Source organism: Sardina pilchardus, chromosome 9, assembly GCF_963854185.1.
Source record: "Sardina pilchardus chromosome 9, fSarPil1.1, whole genome shotgun sequence".
Taxonomy (NCBI): Eukaryota; Metazoa; Chordata; class Actinopteri; order Clupeiformes; family Clupeidae; genus Sardina; species Sardina pilchardus.
Window position 1 is genome coordinate 30,799,553 of NC_085002.1, and position 12,998 is coordinate 30,812,550.

A 12,998-nucleotide genomic window follows, 5' to 3' on the forward strand; every position below is an offset into this window, starting at 1 on the left:
CAAAGAAAGCTTTTTAATATATTGTTTGGCCTTTTATAGCTTTTAATCTGATATGATGGTGAAGAATGACAGGAAGCAAGTGGGAGAGAGAGATGGGGTGGGATTGAAATGGTGTTCCTCAAGAGTCAATCCTGGGACCAATGTTGTTTTCGTTACACGTTACCTCTAGGTCACAAAATGTGCTATAACAATATCTCTTTGCACTGTTAGGCTGATGAGAGGGACAAAAGAAAAGTGCAACACTGCATGCTTTTCTTAATTGCTTTTGCAAAATAGCTGCACTGGCAGCATAATCTATCAAGGTGTGCAGGCTCACATCCGACATCCATGGCGCCCAATAAATGTATCTGGCCATTTTTTCAAATACGAGAAAATTAACATTGGGTTCCCAGACCACGTCTCATTGAGAAGTGGTGGCACTAGCCAGGCTACCAGACCTACACAATGCCGGAAGAAGTTGAACACGCCCACTGATTTGACGCTACCGGCTGCTTAGTTGATGTGAAGGACTGGATGTCTCAGAAGGGATGTCTTTACAGTTAAATTCAGACAAAACAAAAGTGCTTTTCTTTGACCCACAAAAGAGGTTACATCACTCCAATTCTTGTCATATTGATTGCCAGTGAATTTTAAAGTTGATTTTTAGCACTCCTTTAAATACCTACAGTGTATAGCAATACTGTATATTGTCTGGTACTTGAAAATATCAGGGACTCGTTTTACGGTCCTGCTAGGGTCCCCAGATCCTCCAACCTGGCTCTTTTGACTATCTCAGTGCATAGATTAATGACTAAGGGTGACAATGTTTATTTTTAACCTTACTCTTTTTTATCTTTCATTTTATTATTTTCTTACAATACTATTCTGACAGAATTTAAATTTGCCAAAGGATCCTTCAATGAGACAACTTCCCTAGATACTACCACATTTTCTTACATTTTGAATGTCTTACAGTGTTGACAAACAGTCGGGACACAACTGTGAAGCCTAATAAATACAACACATACATGCATACATAAATCTAGATCAATGGTTCTCAACTGGTGTGTCGTGAAACAAAAGGGGTGCCATGGAATTTTACAATTAAACAGACTCATTAAATAGGCTGGAGGGCTATTTTAAAAACATAAATGACTTGATTAAAAAGCTCAATCAACATCATACACTATATCTATCACTGTGGTCTAAGCTCGTGAACACACTGTATAGAGATACATATGGGCATGAGAATGAACACCTACTTATTATTGCCTACTTAATAATGTGTGTGCCAAATCAGTAACAATAACCTGGTGTTTTGCTTTGATTTGTGCTTTGGTGTGCTTTAGCCCCAAAAAGGTTGAGAACCTCTGATATAGACAATTTTAGATATTTTTTAAATTAAAAGGTTTTTTTTTTCAATGGCCTAATATGCAACAATTTTGCACAACTAAATTCATAACCATATAACTAAAGGTTTTTCTCACCCTGGCAGCTCCTTCCATAGTGATTTTTACAGCAGCGACTTGTCCATTCTGTCACCTTGCATTCCTTTCTACAGCCAAACCTGGAAATACCATCGTAACTGTCAAAGAAATGGAAGGATCTGTAACCAATCCTTGGATACGAAGAGAATGAATGGTGTCTGTAGCATGATGTTTTTTTCCCCTGTTTGAATAAAAATAGAAATAAATTAAATCTTAGTCTAGATTTAGAGCCTAGATTTGGACCCACCATCACTAATGAAACTGTGACGATAAACTCACCGTGTCTTCTGAGAGGAATGGGCAATCAGGTGGTCTGAAACAGCTCCCACAACGTCCCTAGGTGAAAAGTATTATCTGTGCATTCAGATATTCTATATATATATATATATATATTAGTATGTTATAAACACATTTTTGTGTCTGTGTCTTCTCTTACAGTTGAAAATATCTTACATTTATTATCCTGTCATCTAAGCCGTCACAGCGAGATCCCAGATTTGGTGGCTCAAGAAGTTGGTCAATCCCGTAAGCAATACCCACATCAAAAACCAGGTGGCGTTCCATAATTTTGGCTTCGTTATCATTGATCAGTAATTTTCCCTTTAGGATAAAATGTATGTTAATGTGATTAACTGTATTGTATTAAGATGTAGGCCTTAAAATTAATAATAATTAACATTAAGAACAAAAATATGAACTAAAATAAAATTCCAACAAAACTCACTATTTTACTCTTGTCACAGCTGATGGATATAGATGTCCCATACATAGAGCGCAAAATTAAAAGTGTGGGTAACTCAATTGCCGCCGTCTGCGGAGGTACACAAAAGATCAGCTTTGAAAGACTATGGCAGATGGTTTTGATTTCTATGAAACCACTCAAGAAAAATGTGCACAGATACAAGAAAAATGTGCACAGATATGATGTAATGATTACTATGTTAGTTTATCAGCAGCATTTAAGTATAAGTATATAAGTATATATACTCTTTTCATCCTGTGAGGGAAATTCGGTCTCTGCATTTATCCCAATCCATGAATTAGTGAACACATACAACACACAGGGAACACACAGGGCCAGATGTACTAATGCTTTTGCGCTCACTTCAGGCGTATTTGTTTTACAACGTGCACGTAAAAAGATGGTGAGGTATGAACAAACAGGCCGCACTGAGGTGAAGACGCAGACTGCCTGTCGCCGGAGCTGAGAATGTCAAATTGTGCTTTTCCGTCTCATGCATATCGATGTCAGGCGTGAGTGGGAGTTTTGTGCAAAAAGATGGGAGGAGAAGCGTAAAATGCGCCTAATTATGTATTCCCCTCAAGGCCGTAGCCATGATGTCAACATTGGGGGGGGGGGACCAAATTTGTGGCGGTGTCTGACAAAATGTCAACACATTTCATTCTTAACCATAATTTTCCATATTTTTTTTTTTCAAATGATCAAATATTTCAGAATTGTTTTTCTCCTCACACACCTCCAGGTCTGCATGCTCATGCTCTCTATCAGGGAGGCCCATAGCCTTCTGTAGACCATATAGACTATATAGGCTATATAAACACGGTAGTTGTTCAGCCAGATGAATAAAATAGAATGGGTTTCCCAGTGTCATTTGTAGTGGTGTTGTAGACTGATACAAGTCACATTCAATACAATAATAGTTAACCTAATTACAGAATCATAGATGTTCTGTATCTATCTATCTATCTATCTATCTTATTCATCAGTCAGAAGCCATAGCCAATTAAAAATACACAATAAGAATATTGGTGTCAAAATTGTTTTGAAATTGATAATAGGTCAAGAAGTTTGATATTTTTGATAAGTTTGATTTGGGAAGGAAATTGATTTAGCCTACATTTATCTTTAATGTCAAGTCAAATTGAGTGCCTGTCACTTTAAGAACGTGAGAATAATTTGACTTCAGTCATATTTTCAACTAGTCTAGAATTATGCCTAGGAATATGAAAGCAATGCTTATGTTCTATGTAGTTTATCTAAATGTTCAAAAAAAAAAAAAAACAAGTGGAAGAACACAATATTCAAGCAGTAGTTCATTATTTTGATTGTGCCACAGCCTGAAGATGGAGAACAAGTAGAAATGTATTGCAATTTAAAAACTGGATTAGGCTACTGGGAATGGTTTGGGAGTTATTCCACCGCGATGGGCCTGGTGTGGAGATGGAATGTAATATGATTTAATTTTGTGTATTCACGTTGATTTTCTTGCGAACCGTTTATTACAGCAACTAGTGTAGCCTAATAGCCTACCATCAGAAAGCTTGTGATTAGCCTAAACTTCGTGAGCAATCCATCAGATAATAATTGGTCCGCAATTTGATTATTTCACGAGTTGTAGATAGAAGAATATATAATCATATTTCTTGTAGGCTAAATTTACATTGATACCACCAGAAAGCTCGTGCTCTGTCAAGTGACATGCATATCAGTGTAACTACATGTAGAACTTCGTGAGCAATCCGAGAGAAGAATGGGTGAGCATTTTACATTTTGCGTCTCAGATCATTTCTCTGCGCTGAAAACATTGTACAGTAGAGACAGATATTATATACCTGTAGTTGATCTAAAGAGCCCTATGCCTTAAATTTGTCTCCTGTCTAAACAATATGCTGTGGACTAGTCGAGTCACCAACTGTTGACTGAAAGTGAACAGATTGATGAAAAAGAAGAATGAATTTGGCGTGACATTTCTTGCATGTGTGTGAGAGCGTGAGATTGATGTTGAAAGCATGCGTCACGCCAGGTAGCCTACTAGGCTACTAATGAAGGTGCTACTATTGAGCTATTTTGTGCATTTGATTGCATTTGCCAGTGACAATTCAGATCGCGGTCGTTACCGTTGGTTTCCTGTAGTGTCTTTTATTTATTTATTTTTCTATGTCCGAATATTGGGGGGGACATTTTGGTCGTATCTGAATATTGGGGGGGACACGTCCCCCTCAATGTCTATGGTGACTACGGCCTTGATTCCCCTGTATGTACTAAAACTGCCCACGAATGCACAAGTCTATTTTGCGCCTAAATATTTCTGCCTTGTAAAAGCAAGTGTTAAATGTGATTTGCTGTTAAATGCATCTATAAGAGAACCTTTCAAAGACCACAGAATCGCGAATTAGCAGAGGCGGACATCCCGGGTTCAGAAAGTAAAAGTCCTGCCAAGTATTTGATCCAACCATTTTGGAAACCAGATCATCCTAATTAGCTGCCAGGTAGATCAGATAATTAGTGATATCACCTGTGTTAAGTGCACAGGTGGAAAGAATATATGGCAGGACTTTTACGCCTAACCTAGTTTGGTTTCAATAACATAGTAGCCAGGATTTTATGCCGCATTTTACAGGCTACCGCGGCTACTTTCTAAAACAATTTTCATTCATTTAGGGAGAAACATCTTGTAGGCTACCTCAGAGGGAGGAAAAAGCAATAGGCTATGCTGAGCAGGCATAGGCGCGAAAAGTAATTAAAAATGATGAGTGAAAGTCAAGATGTTCTCTGTTTTGCTATTGTTGTTTTTGCGATGTCTGCTGAAAAGAGCTATATTTTTTCTACATTTAAAGTTAACTTCTATGTGAATTCGTGGTTCAGCATTCACACACAAATCTTCTCTCACTGGTGGGGCATTGTCCTCAATGCCGCATAGGTGATGTCTGTAGCCTAAAGACCTGAACACACCAACCCGACCGGCCGACCGTTGGCAGAAAAGCAGTTGGACTATCAATCGGGCTCTCGTCTCCCCTGGTCGGTCAAAAAAGTGACACTGAACACACCGAAGCGACGCCGATTATACATTCTGTGCGTGCGTGAACTGTGATACATTACCCATAACTGCAGGCTTCAGAGTCAGCCGAGCCGAGTAGATATCATGCAGGATTCGCGGAACTAATTGCCACAAGTTTTCGGACTTCTCTGATTAAGCAATAAGAAAATCTAAATATAATTATATAGTGTGTCTCGGCACGGGACACACCAAACAGACTCGAGTCCCCGACCGCCGCCGAATGCCTGACGGCCGATTATCGGGTTGGTGTGTTCAGGCCTTAAGTGAACTGGTTAGACGAGTGTATGGGGGAAGGGGAATGATCGCACAATGCTAATTGCTCTTCTATTGAATGAAGCGATTCCATGTGCGAAGGTTTCAAATAGGCTATGTTTGCAATGGATAGTGTGTTATGTAGGCCTAAAGTGCTGCGCCGATCATCAGCCGTCTATACCGTCTTTAAGCGTCTTTGTGCCTCTCCGAATCCGATGGAGACTAAACAATAATAATAGGCTAATAATAATAATAATAATTTTGTCATTTTGTCAAAATGGCAAACTGTCCTAAACATTGTGTTCGTTTTTGTGACTTATGAAGCATATCCGTGGTAAGTTGAGCAGACTGCTGTTTCATTGAAAGAGGGTAATAAGCATTTATCTCCCTCTCCATTGACCAAAACATTGCCCTGGCATCTCTGCTGGACTGACTGAGTTACATCGCGTCAGAGACTTATTTCCTATGTTCCTATGAGCGTTCAGCGTCGAGTGGCGCAGCGCTAGCTTTCTCGTCTGGTACTCAATAGACCCGGATTCAATCCCCGCTCATAGCTTACATTGACTGAATTCATTGACCGTTTTTCAACGACGACGAACAAATATTTTTCGTTAATGGTAAACAGTATTGTGATTTCTATCCGGACCTTGAAGAGGCGGTGTCGTGAACTTGGATTGTGCAGGAGGCGAAATCAGTCAGACATCGACAATGTGATAGCCTTCGTGCAGGAGGAACTGCATGGGAATGGACAGATGCAGGGGTATCGTTCAATCAAGTACAGATCGCTGATATCAAGCCCCGCCGACATCAAGGACAAGTGCATTCTGGGATTGTGATCTGTTCTGCGCATGTGCGTAATACAACCCCTGGCATAAATTATGGAAACACCAGTCTTGGAGGATGTTAATCCAGTTGTTTAATTTTTTAGAAAAAAGCCAGATCACAGACATGACACAAAACTAAGTTCATTTCAAATGGCAACTTTCTGGCTTTAGGAAACATTAAAGGAAATCAAGAAAAAAATTAATTAATCAGTAACAGTTGCTTATTTTAGACCAACCAGAGGGGAAAAAAATATGGAATCACTCAATTCCAAGGAAAAAAATATGGAATCATGAAAAACAAATTGACAAAAGAACACTTCATCGCACCACTAGTACTTTGTTGCACCACCTCTGGCTTTTATAACAGCTTACAGTCTCTGAGGCATGGACTTAATGAGTGACAAACAGTACTCTTCATCAATCTTATCACAATGTACATTCCCAACCGCCCATTGCGATCTTCTGAGGAGCGTCTGTTATGTCGACCAACCATACATGCTAGGTCAAAGTGTAGATCCTATTCTTCAGTGGTTTCGTGTTGGTGGAATGAGTTGCCCAGTGCTCTCCGTTCCAGCAACAGTTTTGGATCTTTTAAGAGGGGTCTTAAGGCATATTTGTTTAATATGCACTTAGTTTTTTGAGCGTTTGTTATGTGTTATGGTTTGTATAATAGTATTGTTTTGTTATAATTCGTCCATTGATAGAATTTGACATTTATTTTGCTATCGTCCTTAGATTTAGCCATACCATGCTATAGTTATTGTTATCATATAATTAATTGAGTGACTTATTTGATTGCTATTCTCATTTCATTGTTTTATTTCTCATTAGGTTAGTGCTTAACTCATTGGCTGCCAGCGATTTTCAGTGCAGAGCGCTCCATACTGCCAGACGTTTTACAGCATTTTGACTGTTTTTCCAAGATCCACCGAACGGTGAGCTTTATGACTATGTAAACACCGAAGGTACCAAATGAAAGAGTAGACTCTCTTCTTTCACCAGGAAAAAACGGCTTGTTTCTATCGTTTTCCGTTCTTTAGTAATCGTCAGTAGAACATGGGTTAGTTTTGCTAAAAACACCTGTTTTTGACCAAAACATGGAGAAAACGATCTTTTTGTGAAAATCAACTTTTTAACGTTAGCGTTTCAGTAGTATGTCAACCACGATTGCACTGTTATCTCGTCAGTCTCGTCAAGGTTGCTAGGGACTCTGATGGTCGCTATAGACTCTGAACAGGATGCTAGACTTAGCAAGCTAGCACTAGCAAGGTTGTTGTTAGTCTATATCGCAATATCCAATGTAAATGGATCATACCGTTCACGTGTTTTCCATCCTTGATGTAAGAAGTAAGCATATTTATGCCCTGCATCGCGTGCAAACTAGATCCACTGTGGTCGATCTTCAGTGTGTTTGCTAGTTGTCTCTGCATGACTTGTGCACTCTAGGCAGATACTAATGATCCAAATGGCACTGTTGCCATCTAGAGGTTCGGATCGCTAGTGCAGTCTGTTTACAAGCCTGAAACTCTGCCAGATCGTTCCCAAGCCCACCCAGGAGCCCTCCCCATTGAAAACGGCAATTGACGTCTATAGACGTCAATGGCAGTTAATGAGTTAAAATGATTGTTTTATTGATTGATTGTTCTCCCTATTTTGTAATTGTTCACTGTTAATTTAATTTGTATTGTTATTATTTATTTGTATGTCGCTTTGGACAAAGGCGTCTGCTAAATAACCATAACCATAACCAACCATAACCAAAAGAGAACCGCAGCCTGAAAAACATGGCCGAACGTGAGACTGGCAGTGTTGTCACATAAGTAAGAGCAAAATAGCTCTAAACTAGCTTGTACCGGTGTGCTTTTGATCATGTAAAAATACTGGGTGATAAAACACGCGTATTTAGGAAAAGACCGCAGCCCGGCAGTTCTAGGCATATCTAGGTCAAACCAACATGGCACTTCAAGTAATACGTCTCCGCGGTCAAATGACCGGCTCTTGGCGCTTCTAGTGTTAAACCTTCCTACTTGCTAGATTTGATCAATCTTCCATAGCCTACCTGCACAAGTAGGCCTAGTTAGAGTAGAACTACTGCTCTTCATTATCTTCCTGCTTTTTGACATCATGCATTGTATTATTTCATGATCGCTAAACGTTTGATTCCTTTTAATGTTGTCATCTGTTAATGTTGTCATCTGTTAACTTCATTCAGCTGCGCTTCTGATTGAAGTGTCGTTCAGTTGTTAACCTTAATAACATTAGGGGGCGGAGAAAGGCGCAGATTACCCAATGAATTTCAGGTTTGGTAAATAGGAGGTACGCTGAAGTATCACAGTGTGCGGTTTCTGCGGGTTGGCCATGGCGCGGCTAACTTTACGTTCGCAAATGTACGTACATCTGGCCCACAGTGAGGTGAAGCACACACTAACCCGGAGCTGAGCTGCCTGCTCAACAGCAGCGCTCAGGGAGCAGTGAGGGGTTAGGTGCCTTGCTCAAGAGCACTTAAGCCGTGGATGTGGGCGTGGGAGAGCAATGCTCAACCACTCCCCCCGTCCACATCTTTTCTACTGATTGGGGATTGAACTGGCAACCCTTCGGTTACCAGCTCGAAGCCCTAACGGCTGCTCCAAGCATAGGGTTCTTTAAAAAAAAAAAAAAAAAACAGATACGTTTTTTCTGTTGCTTTTGTATGGGACCCCTTGTAGGCCTACAGTACATTAAAAAGAATGGAGGCCATTCAAGATTAGCCAACACATTCATTTGGGGAGCTAAAATGCAGCTAACGCAATAGTCTACAAAATAAATACGGCCCCTGTGGAATAATAATATTATATGGCATGTGATAAGGACAGAAGCAACTATGACAACAAGAGCAGAATGATTCTGTCACTTACATTAGTTTCTCGAACCATGTGTGCTTTGATGAAGGCCTCCAGTTTATCACGATGTTCCTCACTGTAGAGCCAAGTCTTTCTTTCAGCAGACAGGGAGTTTAAGGCCTCATCCGAGGGCCAGAACATTGTGAAGGGCTGGAGCCTTTTGTTCTCCACCAATGTGACAAGGTTTGTGTCCTCAAACACCACACACAAAATTGTTAGTAACTTGTGTAAGAGACTTCTCTTAGTAGACTTTGATTTAAAATAGCAAACATACTTCCATAAACCAAAATATCATTGAAATTGACTACTTTTTAACTGTCTAAACACTAGAACAACTTAATTGTTACTACACTCGATTTCTTCATGTCAGCTACAATCTTCAAATTTAAGTGTAAAATTCAGCAGATGTTCTTAACCAAATAACTGGCAAATTGTGTTTCTATGTGCCTGACTAGTAAGCATGTGTATGTATATTATTATGGTTACAGGTATCATTATACAAAAAAAAAAATGTTTGACGGAGTTGACATGAACTTTGATTAGCAAATGTTATGTATAATAATGATGAAACGTTCACTTCATGTATTATGAGACATTTTATCTAACCACTAAATTCGTTCGATAGTTATATTTACACATTTGTTGCACCTTTAAACACTTGTTTTTGCAGTTTCACATTGTGACATTTTTAGTACAAAACTACAAATTAAAGATGGGGGACAGGTTTTGTACCTTATCTGAAGAATCAGTAATGTTTATTATGTGTCAAAGGACAATAAGGGCAATAGAGACAGAATTCATTGAGATTTAGAGACAGAATTGGATTGAAATCCAAATCTAAACACGTACACTCTCACTCACCTTTAGCAGTTTACTAAATTGGCTGTAACCATATGCCTCTGCTGCTGCGGTCACGTTCAACTAAATTAAATGAAATCAACGTTACCAGGAGAAATGTAATTTGGTAAACTATAGTAATTAATTATAGATAAGCTCACATACCTTTGGTGATATCACTGCTTTTGAGCTCAAATCGTATGGGGTTAGGATTTTGTCTAAGAAATGTATAACTCCATTTGAGCTCAAATGGTCACTCTGGACTATTTTTGCATCCTCATTAAGGTACAAGACACCCTGCAATAATTATAAATCAGATGAAGCTGGATCAAAGCACAACTAGTTCTGAGTTTATTCAATAATACTACAGTAATACATATTGTCCTAACAACACACCTGAAAAGCTCTCATTGTCAGGGACGCGCACAGGTTGCTCGGGCAACTGCCCATATGCCTTTCTCGACTCACGTTGCCCTTCCGAGGGCAAAAAAAAAAAAAGAAAATCGTAGGCTACAATGGATGTAGAATTTCACGTGGACCTAGGTTTTTTTTTTTTTTTAAAAATCGCAAAGTAAAGGTAGCATTCCATTGGGGCACCGAGAGTGAAAGTAGAGGGAGGGCAAATTCTGTTTACGTAGCTGCAGCACTGCATGCGACCGGCACCTGAGCTGAGCCTGCATGACAGTCTATCACGGCCCTAAACGAAAGATATTGTCGCGGTTGTCTGGTGAGACAGACTGCCTCCTCAACGTTGTCGGAAAAGGTGAGTTGTATCAAGTTGTATGACATTAATTCAAATCATAATTCATAAATCCAGGCTGTTTGCTACGTTTAGCCTAAATAATAAGACAGATAGCTTGCAAGCAGACAAGCAGCCCCTTGTCACATAGCAGGCTACTATTTTTTGGAAGGCATGTCTGCTCTGCTGATAGCTCGTTTACAGGCTACGTTACATCTAGGATGAGGAGCAGCCACAAGCCTCCAGACCACGGAAAATGTGGACCAGGAGGAGGCACATAGGGCAGATAGGCCTAGTGATAAGTTTTTTATTTTTACTTTTTTAGGGGGGGTGTGGGGGGCTCAACTGCCCCTCAAAATTCCTGTGCACGTCCCTGCTCATTGTAACATTTCATGTAGACTACAATACGGATTGTCATTAAACTCTCAACAGTTTCTCTAGATGATTGATACGTTAAGTACGTTTTAATGTTGAAAGATGACAGCTGGAAAATGTACCTCTTTAACACTGAACTTCAGTTCATGTCCAGATACAGACACTACTGTATCTATGGACTTCAAATCAGTCAGAGTTAGCTCCTCACAGCCCACAATATGGTACCTCAACAAGTCAGAAGCTCGACTTGCATTGAACCATGATGCCAGAGTAATCTGCCAGAGTAATTTACAATAATAGATGAGGTGTAATAAAAGGCAATCAACATCAAATTTTGGTGTAATAAAAGGCAATCAACATCACATTTTAGAGGTACCATTACATTTGTCTGAGCCCTTTTAAAATACCTTTAATAGACAGTAAACAGGACATTATCTCTTTCAAACATTCTTTACTTTACTCTTATATATCAAAGAGATGCATCTATACATGAGAAATGTTTCACTTTTCAGGGAGAAATGGCGCATTCTCTCAAAGAGCTGTAAGGGTACCAAAAAATTTGGCCATAACTATAGTGTAGTCACTCCTAGTGTTGGGAGTGATGCATTCTAAAAGTAACACCATTACAGTAATGTATTACTTTTTGTATTAATAATTGTTTACTAATTAGATAGCAAACAGAGGGGCAGATGTATAAACGCTTTTGCGGCCATTTCAGACGTATTTGTTTCACAACGTGCGCATAAAAAGATGGCGAGGTACAAACAGGCCGCAATGAAGTGAACATGCAGACTGCCTGTCACGGTAGCTAAGAATGTCAAATTGCACTTTTCCGTCTCATGCATATGAATTTATGGGAGTGTCAGGTGATAGTAGGAGGTTCATGTAAAAAGATGGGAGGAGAAGCGTAAAATGCGCCTTGTTATTCCCCTGTGTGTACTAAAACCGTCCATGAAAGCACACGTCTACTCTGCGCCTAGATATTTCCTCCTTGTAAAAGCAGGTGTTAAATGCGGTTTGCCATTAAATGCATCTATAAGGCTGCGTTTAGACTGCAGATCGGATATGCTCAATTCCGATTTTGTGCTCATATCCGATTTTTTTGACTGCATGTTTACATCTACTTTCGCCAGTGACCCAAATCCGATCATGTGTGTTTACATTTGCCAGACACTTGAAATGGCCCGCATGCGCATGGGCTAAAAGTTTCTTGTAGGGGAGAACCAGCACAATCGTAACACTTTTTTATTTTCTCAGTTCAAACTAGCTTTACACAAAGACGATAGCCTTGAGAGCAGTAAAACTTGACCAGAACAGAGTCATACATCTCTACTCCATGAAAGTTGAAACAGAATGTAACAAATATGTTGCAGTTTGTTAATAACTTAACTTAACAGTGACATGTACCTTTGTTCCAACCTACGCAGCCATTAAAAAGTGCGGTATGCTACAGTTGTAACAGTATAGCGTCATGGTTGTAACAGTGCTAAAATCGTGAATCCTATAACATATTTTAACACAAAACACTGCTGGCTTAAACAAAGAACATCTGTTTTCATATATAATCAACAAAAAAAGGTCCAAATGTATGACTGTTAAAAGCTAGTTGTATGAGTGATAAGCCATTGCAAACCATACGGTATTATGCTAGCTCACAATAACCTTTAAATAGGCTTATTTTGGTCCTATCGACTTGATAAAACCTGTTAATATAGTTGATGAACTGCTTATTTCTTACATGTCTGAAGCAATTGGTCCAACACTGATATTTGAAGTTGCTGTGTTAACTTTCATTGGGTGTGATCGCGGCACATAAAAATAATCCA

At 39.4% G+C, this 12,998-nt stretch overlaps 1 protein-coding gene across 3 annotated transcripts in view; it reads right to left on the reverse strand.

Moving 5' to 3' along the window:
* Positions 1–12,998, reverse strand: part of stab1 (stabilin 1) — a 167,453-nt gene that overhangs the window by 46,742 nt on the left and 107,713 nt on the right. For all 3 annotated transcript variants that reach the window (XM_062544711.1, XM_062544710.1, XM_062544712.1), the window contains 8 exons: positions 11,295–11,447; positions 10,224–10,355; positions 10,083–10,142; positions 9,237–9,413; positions 2,191–2,277; positions 1,920–2,066; positions 1,746–1,802; positions 1,467–1,647 (listed from right to left, as the gene is read on the reverse strand). In XM_062544711.1, the coding sequence (XP_062400695.1) occupies positions 1,467–1,647; positions 1,746–1,802; positions 1,920–2,066; positions 2,191–2,277; positions 9,237–9,413; positions 10,083–10,142; positions 10,224–10,355; positions 11,295–11,447 (994 nt within the window). The remainder of the gene's footprint in view (positions 1–1,466; positions 1,648–1,745; positions 1,803–1,919; positions 2,067–2,190; positions 2,278–9,236; positions 9,414–10,082; positions 10,143–10,223; positions 10,356–11,294; positions 11,448–12,998) is intronic.